Raw genomic sequence first — 14,059 nt, 5'->3', positions numbered from 1 at the left:
TTTTTTAAATAAAAGGAAATACATGGCATTATTCCAAAACTCAAGATGGGGGGGGGGGTATATAGCTCCGTGGTGGAGCGCATGCTTAGCATGCACAAGGTCCTGGGTTCAATCCCCAGTACCTCCATTAAAATAAACAAACAAATAAATAAATAAATAAATGTAATTACCCTCCTCAAAAAGCAAAAAATTAAAAAATTAAAAAAAAAAAAAAGCCCCCAAGCCGGTCCGAGAGCATCAGCACAAGCCATCACGACCTGGAGAAAGCTGCGGTCCGGCAACGCCCTTCGGTAACTTTCACCTTGGAAGGCTGATGGGATGCCCTTCGTGTTGGTTACAGGAAAACCAGCCGACCTGCCTGCGCTCGCTGAGAGCAATGCTGGATTTCACTGTGAACAAGCAAGGATGTGATTTAAGCAAGGATGGGAGGGAAGCCGCCCTGGCGGGCCCACGTACCTGTGTCACTCCCCGAGCCGGTGGCCAGCGCTGGCATGATGCAGGCTGCCGGCTGCGGCCGGGCTCTGCAGACACGCTCCGCTCAGACGCGGCCGGGGGCCCCACTCCGCGGCCTGCAGCCACGCCGTCCCTGCCGCGGGTTCCGCACCGAGCAGGCCGTGTCTACAAAGAAAAGGAATACTTTCAAAAGGAGAAGAGGGAAGGCTGCTGACTTGCAACAACATTCTGTAATGAAGTCAAAGTTCTGATCCCAGCACATTAGAGGAGATCACGATTCTTCAGAATTTCTTCTAAGTGGGGAAGTCTGAGATTTTGATGTGAGATTTCTAATTAAAAACGTGAAAGTTCTTTGTGCCTGGATCAAGGCTTCCTGGAAGATTTTTCCAGTTGGTTTGAGAACCGCTGACTGCAATAGATGGAGAACAAAAGGGAGCTGTTGTAAGCCGGTGTCATTCTAAAATTCCTATTTCTAACTGTAGAGCAGAGATTGTCATTTAGCAACAACTTACAACTAATTGTCATTTTTTAAGTAGATCATCCTGATATGACAACTGCCAAGCTCTCTAACTGAAAATTGCAAACAACCTAACAAGAATATTAGAATTAAAGGAAGACATTATAGATTTACAGAACTGTTGATAAACTCAACTGAGCCTAACAATTCCAGCGAAAATATGAAAGTAAATTGTTTTAGGAAAAACTAAGCTTTGCTGTTATCTTGGAAGATATCAGTTTTTTTCAGTAACTATTTTAACTAACATTTATCCCCCAATAAGCAGTAAACGCACTCTTGTACAGTAACTAAAAGCAAGGGCCCTCGAGTTTGGCTTCATCTCTAATCCTGCAAGCTCTGTGATTTGGGATAAGTTATTTAATCTGATCAGGTATTCATTTCCTTTCATGCAAATGGAGATAAGAATTGTCCGAGAATCCAGTTTGCGAGGGGATACAAAACACATTCTGCAAACAATGAATGCTGGCTATTACGACTGGGTTTTTTTTTTTTTTTTTTAATTCTGGTAATGAGATTGTAAAATGAAAACATCAAAGTAGCAAGATCAAAATTTACATTGGCCTGACACCTAGGAGACCATGTGGTTTAAATTTGGGCCACTGCGGCCTAATAACAGAAAATACACTGCATTTACGTTTTTCAGAAATCAGAAGAACCACACAGTGTGTTTCAGTTCACTTTTTAAATGCATTTTCCCCAGTTCTCTGTAAAGCAGGTTCAGTAATTTAAAAGCGTATTTTAACATCTATTAACAAGAGAAACAGAACCTGTAAACACTCGAAAACTGGCTCACTTAAGTTCTGAAGGCCTTTAAATTGCTGATTCGTATTTCAGAATAAAGAAAATGACCCTGCAAGTTCCACGTGAAAAAGCCCCAACTATAAAATTCTACTAAAGCATTCTAAATTAGCTTTTTAATTGTCAAAGCAAACGTTAGTATAAAAATATTCACCATCAAATAGACTATCTTGGACCAGACTATCCGGTGCAATGTCTTGAATTTTGCTTCACATTACAAAGGTTGAGGTACTTGAAACTGCACACAAATCCGTACAGAGATCCACTCTGTGTTACTTTAAAAATATGAGGGCAGTTATTTTAAATACCAAATGAAAATATAAATCACTAAGCTAAAAATTAGACCAAAAAAGACACAGCAAGGCTTCATGAATGCCCATCTCTGAAGCTGTTTTTCCTAATAATTTTAATCGGCAACTCTACTTTGTTTTCCGTATGTTATCCTAACAATCGGGATTCATATTCAACTACATAAAAGTGTTCCTCCATTCAAACACAAAGAAAGTAAAAAACAGACCACATGTGATTTTTAAAATGCATTCACTCAGTAAACTTTTGTTTTCCTGAGAAAAAAGAGACAAACGGTCATAATCTGTAAAGTGTATGCACATATTTTTACCATTAGGGCAAAATGTATATACATAAGTAGGGAGGCAGGTTTTTTTTTACATGTGTGTAAGCTTTTTATGCCGTAAGTCATCATTTGTATGGTACTGATCATCTAATGACAGGAAAACACACTATCTAATCTATACCATGCAAACTACAATTTTTTTCATGCCTTAAGGAACTTACAATGTTTCACTTTCATAAACCATGTACCCCGCGTAACAGCCGATTTATGCTTATAACGAACACCCTATTAATACGAAAACAACCTTCTAAATCAGCATATCTCTCTGAGTTGATGTCTGTAGCTTTCCACATATGCCGTATACAGAAGACTTTACTGTAGCATTTCTCATCTTTTATTTCACAATAAACACTCAGGGTTACATTTTTCCAAAGTTATATTATTTAAGAAATATAGGCTGCAAAGTAATTTCCTTCTCTGAACATATGCAAGTCTATTAATAAAAAAATAATAATAATAAAGTGATTTGATAAAATCCCAACCAGAAAAGTGCTTAATATTCTATGGAACGAAAGCAGAGTTGCTGGGTTCAACTTTCAAACTGAGCTAAATTTCTGTCGTAATCATGTTATTTTCTTTGGCTAAATTTATTGAAAATGCTTTGGAATTTGTCAGAACCCAGCCATGATTATTACTGACTGTTGTATGGAATCGATTTACTACAACACAAAAATACCAGCTGTTACAGTATGTCCTGAGAGGGATTACCGAATATTCTTAAATTGAAGTTCAATCCATCTTTCCATAAAAAAAAAAGAGAGCGACCCAAATGCCGGGAACGTAACTGCAGTATCAAGGGCACCTGAAGCATTTACAATACCCAACAGAATTATTACAACCGTCCTCTAAAAGGGCTTATTTTTGAAATTTCATTATTCCAGTTGTACCTTGCTTCTATATATCACACTGTATCAGGTTCTTCTGGCGTCGATCATGTGGAAACAGTGAAATACGTGAAGGTCTCGAGCTTACAATGTTCAGTTTCCACACACCCTGGGTAACCCTCAGGGCTCCCAGGACGCTCGTGACACCTAGTGGCCAACCACGGAAGTGAGGGTATTGGTGGCAGAAAGTATTTTTGAGCTTCCCATAAAGCAAAAATGCCTCAATTGCACCCAGTGAAACAGTCATCTGCAAAAACTTTTATTAATGGGCGCGCGCGCGCGCACACACACACACACACACACACACACACACACACACACACACACACACACACATTCCTCCTGTGTGTCTCCTCCAGTCTCCATACTTCACTACAACACTACTTCACTTCTGACCCCAAATGTGGTTTTCCACCAATCAACCAATTCTGTGACACCTGCTCAGAGTCCTACAATTTAACTCAATTCTCACCCTATCTCATGGGGGGAGCATCAGAGCCCACAGGTTAAGAGCTCAGTCCTACAACACTGCCCCGACTTCTGATGTCAACTGTAAATCCAGGCTGTCACCAGGGCTTCTCTGATGGAGTGACTATAACTTGGCGGCTCCCACAATTCCCTCAGGTTCGATTAATTTGCCAGAGTGGCTCACAGAACTCAGGAAAACATTTACTTATTAGATTACTGGTTAATTGTAAAGTGATATAATGAGGACTCGCCAGATGGAAGCGATGCAGAGTGAGGAAGGGGAAGAGAGCAACCACGTCCTCGCCAGAGGCAACATCCATGTGTTCCCAATCTGGAAGCTCTCTAAACTCTATGCTTTGAGGTTTGTTATGGAGGCTTCATAACACAGGCATGACTGATGAAATCAGTGGCCACTGGCAACTGAACTCAATCTCCAGGCCCTCGTCCCTCCCAGGAGGTCAGGGTGGGACTGAAAATTCCAACCCTCCACTCACCCCCGGCAACCAGACCCCCATCCTTAAGGGCTTTCCAACACTCACCTCATTAAGGTAAACAAAGGTATGGCTCAGAGTAGTTAGGAATAATGGAAGCCACCTTTATCAATCTCTCTTATCACTTAGGAAAAATTCCAAGGGTTTTAGAAAGAGAAAGGGTTACACAGAACACCAAATATATATTTCTTATTATAAATTACAATACTTCACACACAAAGTTAATGCAGACAAAGAAGAAAATCAAGTACTGGACCTAATTTCCCCAATGCGTGTCCTCTCTATTTGGAGGAGTATCCAAGAACAGGAAAACTTTTAACTAACCATCATCATAAATAAATAATTGTATTAACATCCCATTGTTTCAAGACACAAGAACTGGGCCCACTAATCCAACTGTAGATTCTTCATGAGTTATAAATACTCTCAAGTACTTTCAAAACCTAACAGCAATAACACAAAAGTAAACTTTTTTTTAACAAATCTAATGAGACAGATTAAAAAAACTAATCAAAAAAACTTCTATCTGAAATATTCATGAGCTCTATTAGCCAATGCAAGCATCAAAGTGGTATCTGTTACCATTATGCAAACCTTCATAAATCGTAATTGTTAGAAAATAAAAGAAGCAATGCAGGTAGGTGGCATCAATCTGCTCACAGAAAATGGTATTTAAACCTTTTATACCATCAGTTCTCAAAGCGTTGTCTGCAGACCCCAGGGGTCTCCAAGATCCTTTCAAAGGCGTTCATGATGTTGAACTATTTTCATACAAATATCGAGATGTTATTTGCCTTTTGCACCGTGTGGACATTTGCACCAATGATGACAAGCACTGATGGACAAAACCACTGGTACCTTAGCACAAATCAGGACAACAGTACCAAACAGAAACTACCCGTCCTAGTTACAGTATTCCTCACTGCCAAACTCTCTCACTTAAAAAAAAAAGGAAGAGAAGAAAAATGTTGACTCTAGAATGCCCTTAATGAAGTCATAAGCTTTATAACTGACTCTGGAGGTGTTGCTAATGATAAAACATAAAAATTCAAGCAAAAAACAGAATTTTGTAAAACTTGCATCCACCAGAGGCTGCCCTGGCTTTGCAAGGTACCGTGTTAATTTAAATGCCCGCATTCTGGGACTCTGTTCCCACCCTGCACAGTTCCATCAGCTTCCCAACACCCAAAGGCTCTTCTGAGAAGATCAGTGGTGACATAAGCAAATGTGATTTTTGTTAATATTGTGTCAACCTCTGGATAACGAACCAATATTTTTAAAATTATCAATGCATTTGTATTAGAAAGTCACGTGTGAATCAGTCACTCAAGGGGGGGCATAGCTCAGTGGTAGAGTGCGCGCTTAGCATGCACAAGGTCCAGGGTTCAATCCCCAGTACTTCCACTAAGAAAATAATCATAATCATCATAATTTTAAAAACCTAATTACCCCCAAAAAAATTTTTTAAAAAACTACCACGTGCAGCGTTGTGATGAACAGCTTACCCTTGAAAAACACAGGCTTAGTGGGGAGGGTATAGCTCAAGTGGTAGTGTGTCTGCCTGACCTGCACGAGGTCCCAGGTTCAGTCCCAGCACCTCCTCCAAATAGAAATAAATCAATAAACCCAATTACTACCTCCCCCTTAAAAAAATAAACAAACAAACAAAAAACAGGTTTAATCTGTGCAGGTCCACTTACACAGATTTTTTTTGAACAGTACCACGTGATCTGTGGCTGGTAGACTCCACGGATGCAGAACGCCGACGGTAAGTTATAAGCAGATTTTCAACTGCATGGATGGTTGGCGCCCCTAAGCCCCACATTGTTTGAGGCTCAACTGTAGCAATGAAGAAAAAATTTACAACTGAACAGGTTATTAAAATACTCTTCCCTTTTCCAACTACAGATCTGTGTAAGACTGGTTTCTCTTCATATCCTTCAACCAAAAGACAGAGCCACAAGTCCACAGTCTACCCAGGGAAGAGGCTGTGACTGTCTTCCATTAGGCCAGCTAGTCCCAAATCACTCATGGGTTTTTTTGGGGGAGGAGGGTTATTTTTCATAAAAATGTTATGTTAACCTATAACAAGTTTAATATTGTTCTTTTTAAAATTGAAATTTTTTTTAAATTTCTCAGTTTTAATTTCCAATACAGTAAGTATGAACATAACCCACGTAAGTAGAACTTTTCCTAAGACTGTAAAAAGGTCCAGAGACCCCAAAGGTTGAGAAATGCTACATTATGCCAAGGGCAGGCAAAATTTTTTCTGAAAAAGGCAAAGTAAACATTTTAAGCTTTGTGGCCCATGTGGTCTCATCATTTGACAATATGCAAATGAGTGGGTGTGGCCCTGTCCCCATTATATTTTATTTCCAGAAAAGTAGAGGGTCAGATTTGCCGACCACCATCCTGTATCATCACACCCTGACTTAAGGGTCTAAGAGCAGCATGCTTTCCGGCAACATTTTTATCGGTTATTTATCAAATATTCAAAGAGTTTAAATTATTTTTCTAGTTTTGTATTATGCAGAAGTAGAGGCAAAATCTAGCAATGGAATTTTAAACTGTGCAATTCCTAACCACACACGAGGTCACATTTCAATTTTGTCTATTCCAAGGATCTTAGACTTTGTATACATTGACAATGAAAAACATGCTTACAACTGGCAATGAGTGCGGATGCCACCTGTGAGAAAATACGCTTTATACAACCAATCACAGAAAGTCCTAGACAAAAAAAGCGGGGAGGGGACAATCACAAAAAATGAAAACATCTCACAGTTGACAAACTCACTGGGGCTCAATTATGATGCAATACAGAACTTACGGATCACAAGTGGAAAGGAAACTACGAACGCAACAGAAAAGAAGACTCCCGGCAGAGAAAGAATCCTATAAACCTCTGGAGGCTGAAAAGAGGAAATGAGAGGAATGCTGCTTCTGGACGCCCCAGGGTGGGAGCCAAGGCTCCAAGGCTGCTAGGAAAGTCTTCAGGAGCCCGGGACCACCTGCCCTGGAGGGGCGCCAACCAGGGACACGAACCACAGGCCATCGGACCACAGGCCACCGGGCTTGCGGGGGAAGGTGCACACACACTGCCACACCCATTCCCTCAATTGTCCCCTGTCTGGAAATACAGGTGTAACGAACTGGCCTTCACAGGCAGTGGCCTCACTCCAGGCTCCCCAAGCCACCTGCAGCCATCAGTGCATCATGACCCTGAGGTCACTCTGACTGTCCTCAAGGGACAACCAGCAGCCTTCCTAGTGCTGGGCGCCTCCCCGTTGGGGGAAACATTTCTTCTGATGATCACCTTTTCTCGTGGTATTTATTTTCTACCACCCACTACTAAAAAGTCTTGCACAGTCTTCACGATTACACCATTCACCAGCGACGGACCACATCTCCATTGCACTGAACTCTCTCCTCTAATTGCTGGGGGCAGGGGTGGATGCCAGCTTCCTCAGTACATCTTTCTTGACGAATTCTCCACCCCAGCACTGCACCTGCATCCCTTTAAATCCTATTGAAGAAACTGATCATTTTTGATAATTTAAGGTACATCAACGTAATTTTATATTTTTTTTGGGCTTCTGTCCCCCACTAGAATTTCCATAAAGATGGAACCCAAATCATCTTATGTTCCTAAAAACTGCACAGTGGCCCCCACTCAGAAGTACTTTCATATGTGACCGATTTCAGCCTTCCAAGAGTTCTCTTGCCCTTACAGGTCAGAGTGACCTCATCACTCTACTTCTGATGAAGAGAACACAGATTTTGACACGAGACAGACCACGGATCAGAGCCCAGCCCCACCCTCCTGACTCCACGATCTTGGCCAGTCTACTGGATGACATGAGACTGAACGCAATGACCTAAGCAAAACACCTAACCCATCAGCAGACGGCAGCTTCTCTGAATACTTTTCAACCTCATTGTCATCACTCTCTATTTCTCACTTCCTCTAACCTACAAAACTCTTAAAGGCCCTGTGATGAAAAGAAAACAGGCTCTGGTGGGAGACAGTCCCGTCTCCTGATTCCACCACTTATTTCATGCACAACTTACAAAGTATAAGATCTTGGGAAACCAAATAAAATATACCCATATACATTTATGTGTCTGTGCGTATATACACACATACACAAACACATATATAAATGTGATTGGGATTAACAGATAACACATGATTATATATCAAATAGATAAACAAGGACCTACTGTATAGCACGGGAAACTATATTCAATTTCTTGCAATGAACTGTAATAGAAAAGAATCTGAAAATATGTATAAGTATGTATGTATATGCATCACTGAACTGCTTTGCTGTACATCTGAAACTAACATTGTCAATCAATTACACTTCAATAAAAACTAAGGATTTTTTTTAAACGTGAGTGACAGATAACACTGAGCGCTCACAATTTCACAGACGTGAGGTTAAAAACTCAAACATGCACTGTCTCATTTAATTCTCCCAATAATCCTGTAACATAAGCACTATTATCATCATCTTAGAGGCGAGGAAACTGAATTTTCAGCAACTTGCCCTAAGCCCATGGTGTGAAGGGATTCTAGCGTCAGCAAGTTTGAACCCAACGCCCACACTGTTGCCACACTACACAATGCTGCCTCTTAATTCTGGGACTTAATCCCTCCCATTCACTTCTCTCAGGGGTCAAATGGAAATCATTTCTATGATTCATTTACCTCTTGTGATGATTCGATGAAACCTACCTGAAGCACTGGGAACATACGCGGTGCTCAATTATTAGCCCCTCCATTCCCTCAACTCTTCCTTGGGATCCTTGTTGTATTTTCTCTTCTTTCTTCACAAATAAGAAACCTGCCCATTTCAAACCCACATCGTCTGGCTTGCTCTTCAGTTACCTGATTTCATGCTTGCTCTCACAGACCCCAAAACCCAGGTAGGTTCAGAGCACAACATTCTCAGCCCTCGGTCCACTGATTTCTGAACACTTAGACCCACATCTACAAAACCCAAACCCTACGAAATTCAGGTATTTCCAAAACCTACAGTCACACCTTGCAAGGTGGCCAAGGACACTGTTCCTTCTATGTTTTATAGGGTTATAGCAAATAATAGATTATGTCAGAAGCTCAAGAATGTAGCTCAGACGCTACTGAACCTTTCTTAATAGCAACATGTCACCAGAGTATTAACCATAACTCAATAATTTCAATATAGCTGTATTTTTCAGCTCCAAATGTTTTCTTTCTTTTCTTTTTTAAAGTTTCTATCTTTTGCCGATATTCTTACTTTGTTCATGCATTGTGTTCCTGGTTTCATTTAGGAATCTATTTGTATTGTGTTTTAGGTCATTGAACACATATAATTCGATAACAGTTTCCTGGATATGACACCAAAAGCACAGGCAACAAAAGTAAACAGACCAATGGGATGACATCACACTTAAAAACTTCTATGAATCAAAGGAAATAATCCACAGAGTAAAAAGAACCTACAGAAATGGGAGAAAATATTTGCAAATCATATATCTGATAAGAGGTTAACATCCATAATATATAAAGAGCTCCCACAACTCAACAACCAAAAAAAAAGAATAAAAAACGAGCAAAGGACTTAGACGTTTCTCCAACAAGCATAAGCCAACAAGCATATGAAAAGATGCTCAACATGATTAATAATTAGAGAAAAATCAAAATCAGAATGTGGTATCATTTAACAATCATTATGATGGCTATTATTTTTTTTAAAAATAAAATAACAAATGTTATTTATGAATGTGAAGAAACTAAAACCCTGTGCACCATTGGTGGGAATATACAATGGTGCAGCTACTATGGGGAACAGTATGGAAGTTCTTCAAAAAATTAGAAATAGACTTCCTATACGACCCAGCAATTCTACTCCTGGGTATATAACCAAAAGAACTGAAAGCAGGATCTGAAGAGATATCTGCAAATCCACAACCACTGCAGCATCATTCACAATAGCCAAGAAGTCGAAGCAAATCAAATGTCCATCCACAGATGAACAAAATGTGATACACACCCAATGGAATATCACTCACCTTAAAAATGCAGGAAATCCTGTCACATGCTGCAACATGGATGACACGTGAGGCCATTACACTAAGCGAAATAAGCCAGTCATAGAAAGAAAACTACTGTGTAATTCCACTTATATAAGGCATCTAAAGTATAAACTCACAGAAATAGAAAATAGAATGGTGGTTGCCAGGGGCTGGGGGGCGGGAGAAATGAGTTGTTTAATGGGTAGAGTTTCAATTCTGCAACATAAAAAAGTTCTGGAGATCTGTGACACAACAGCGTGAATACACTGAACACTACTGAACTCAATACTTCAAAATGGTTACTATGATAAATTCTATGTTATGTTCTGTTTACCACAATTTACCAAAAAAAAAAAAAAAGTGCAACAATCGAAGACAGACTAAGGAAGAAATGAAATTACTACAAACTAATAGTAGCCAGAATCGTTGCCCAATAATCTAGAGATCATCATCAGAGACGAAAAAGCTTAATTCCAGCAACAAGCAAACTGATTTAAGCAAGAGTTGTCAACAAAAGCCAGCCTTTATGGTGGGGTCTGTAGAGCAGTCTCGGAACTCAAGTCTGAAACTCAGACACACTCCATCAGAGGGGAGAGACTAACACCGGGGGTTATGTTATAAATCTGTTCTATAATCAATGGTTTTAACCATCACTACCAGCTATGAGTAACAACCCAATTGCTATACCAAAGCATGTAACATCGTGAACACTCATTCATTTTGAATTTTTTTTCTAATTGTGGTTAGACAATGGTGCTACTCAACAGTATTTCTGTGACTTCTCCCCTTCCAGGTACATGGGGAGAGAATCATACTCCCCTGCCTCCTTGGCCTCAGATGAGGTCCTAGAGCTAGCCTTGATCAGTAAAGTGAAAGCAGAAGGCTTGTTACCTCCAGGAAGATGCATTTAAGAGCCACTGTGAGGTTCGGCACCTCCCCTTTCTCAAGCTGACCAATGTTCCAGATAATAGCACCTCCATCAACTCGAGTGCCTGATGGGGGGATGACATGGGTCAGAGCTCCCCACCCACACGTGGCGTACAGATCCCATGAGCTATCAGTGAACAGCTGTTGTTGGAGTTGTTTGTGACTGAAGCACCACCTAGCCCATCCTGATAAACTCATCAACTGCAAACATCAGTTACTTTTCAGTAACAAATCATGTATTTACATTGTTATTTCCTGGTACTAATTAACACTGTGTGGTTCAAAACAATAGTTCCTTAAAATGTTGCTGGCTAAAAACATCTGAAATGATTCTGGACACTTATAAACATGACTTCACAGGTTTACTAACTTCACAGATATCATGCAAATTGTCTACTTTTGTCAGTTTCTCAGGCCCTACAACATAGCTATCAAAAAATAAGCTTTCCAAGGGGGTAAAGGTATAGCTCTAGTGGTAGACCGCATGCTCAGCTCCCAGAAGGTCCAGGGTTCAATCCCCAGTACCTCCTCCACATGGAAATCAATGAAGAAACTTAATTACCTCCCCCTCATAAAAAAAACAAGCTTTCCAAAAATCAGTTCTTATCTGTAAAATATTAATTATGTCATAATACCGATATTAATTGTATTTTCTTTTTTTTTTTTCTTTAGATTTATGAGAGGGAGGTAACTGGGTTTATTTATTTATTTATATTTGGAGGAAGGACTGCAGAATGAACCCAGGAGCTATACCCGCCCCACTATTAATTGTATTTTTCTAAGGACAGGAATAAAAGTTAAAACTCAATGTAATACACAATGGTGAATGCACATTTACATATGTATTTTTTAAAGCCATCTCAGAGAGCAATAGGAAAGTAATTCAAAAGCACTGATCGTTTATAATACAATTTTGGATCTTCCTCCAGGGTGATCTGTCTTTATATTTCTTAAAGGAAATTCTTACTTTCTAGCATGTGAGACTTTGTTCAAGTTCTTATCTTCTATCACACTCATCTAATTTTCTTAACTATTGTTTTTAATTGAAGTACAGTCAGTTACAATGTGTCAATTTCTGTGTACAGCACAATGTCCCAGTCATGCATATACATACATACATTCATTTTCATATTTTCTCATTAAAGTTTATTTCAAGATATTGAACACAATTCCCTGTGCTATACAGCAGAAAGTTTTTAAAATCTATTTTTATATATAATGGCTAACATTAGAAACAGACTCGCAGACATAGTAAACAATCTTATGGTTACTAGGGAAAGGGGGTGGGAAGGAATAAATTTGGGAGTTTTGAGATTTACAATTGATAGCCATACTCATCTACTTTAATGACACCCACAGCTGAAACCACAGGGAACAGTCCCCTTAAGAGTAATTCAAAACCCTAATGTTATATTGTATAGGAAAATAGCAAATCCTATATTAATAAAAAGGGTGTTTGTTCTGTACTGGCCATTCAGGTACTAAATAGTAGAGAATCCCACACTTGGAGTCAGTTATACCCAAGGGTAACTTTGCGTATTCCACTATTCATACACCCTTTAATGTTATTTTCTTCAACTACGTCAATATCTAAACCATTAATATTAGTGGCTGGAATCTACTAACGACACTTCATAAATTTTTAACGTGCCTATCATCACTCTGAAAAGGATGATTTTCATTTCCAGAGTGAAACGAATGAACAGAAAAGGGAAAAAGCTCACAATTTCAATGTTCCATGTGAAGATGGAACAAAAATTAAGTTGCTAAGTGACATGGCAGTCATTGTTCAAAAACCATGGGAAACGTTTACACAGAACACTCCACAGGACTCTGCAAAGGCTCCTGGGGGACCTGGAGACGTGCTGTCTTATCCGAACCCTCTCTAGAAGACACGGTGCGATAAGGAGAAACTCATGCATCATTCATTTACGGCAAGATATCTTAGGATTACAGGAGAAACCTGATGAAAAAACCAGCACATGCAGGGACAGAAGTAAAAATGTAAAGACCATGTCGAAGCCAGCTCTAAGGTGCTTCCTATTTAAGTGTTCTTGAGGGGAGACAGGCCCAGTGAAGAAACAGCCTGCAACACAAACTCTGCGCACATGGACACAGCTAATGTGGTTCGAGTGTCACGGGCCTTTCCCCAAAGGGCATCTCAGTGGACTCCCTTGGCCTCCCTTTCTACCATCTCCACACGCCCACCCTCACTTAATGTTTCTTTTTTTTCATCTTATTTTTCTCATTGAAGTATAGTTGGTGTACAATATTATATTCATTTCAGGTGTACAACACAGTGGTTTGACATTCTTAAAGACTGTACTCTGTATAAAGTTATTATAAAACACTGGTTTTCTTCCCTGTGCTGTCCATTACATCCTTGTACCTTATCTTATACTTAATAGTTTGTATCTTTTAATTCCCTCCCCCAGGGTGCCCCTCCTCCCATACCTCTCCCCACCGATAACCACTAGTTCTCTTTATCTGTGATTCTGTTTGTGACATTCATTCATTCCTTTTATTTTTTAGACTCCACAAAAAAAGTGAGAACAAAGTATGTGTCTTTCTCAGTCTAACTTACTTCACTAAATATACCTGCCAGGTCCATTCATGCTGTTGCAAATGACAGCTTCATTCTTTTTTATAGCTGAGTACTATTTCATACAGATATAGACATATCACATCTTTATCCAGTCATCTGCTAATGGGACACTTTGGTGGCTTCCGTATCTTGGCTACTGTAAATAATACTGCTATGAACACAGGGGTGTGTGTATCTTTTTGAATTCGTATTTTCATTTTCTTCAGATAAATGCCAGGG

General features: G+C 39.7%; 1 protein-coding gene across 4 annotated transcripts in view; it reads right to left on the bottom strand.

Moving 5' to 3' along the window:
- Window positions 1-14,059, bottom strand: part of MPP7 (MAGUK p55 scaffold protein 7) — a 223,151-nt gene that overhangs the window by 162,424 nt on the left and 46,668 nt on the right. For all 4 annotated transcript variants that reach the window (XM_074358452.1, XM_074358455.1, XM_074358451.1 and 1 more), the window contains exon 2: window positions 457-618. In XM_074358452.1, coding sequence (XP_074214553.1) covers window positions 457-618 — 162 coding nt within the window. The remainder of the gene's footprint in view (window positions 1-456; window positions 619-14,059) is intronic.

The sequence above is a fragment of the Camelus bactrianus genome, chromosome 35 (assembly GCF_048773025.1).
Source record: "Camelus bactrianus isolate YW-2024 breed Bactrian camel chromosome 35, ASM4877302v1, whole genome shotgun sequence".
Taxonomy (NCBI): Eukaryota; Metazoa; Chordata; class Mammalia; order Artiodactyla; family Camelidae; genus Camelus; species Camelus bactrianus.
The sequence above is the reverse complement of the archived record's forward strand: the minus strand, read 5'-3'. Positions and strand labels throughout refer to the sequence as shown.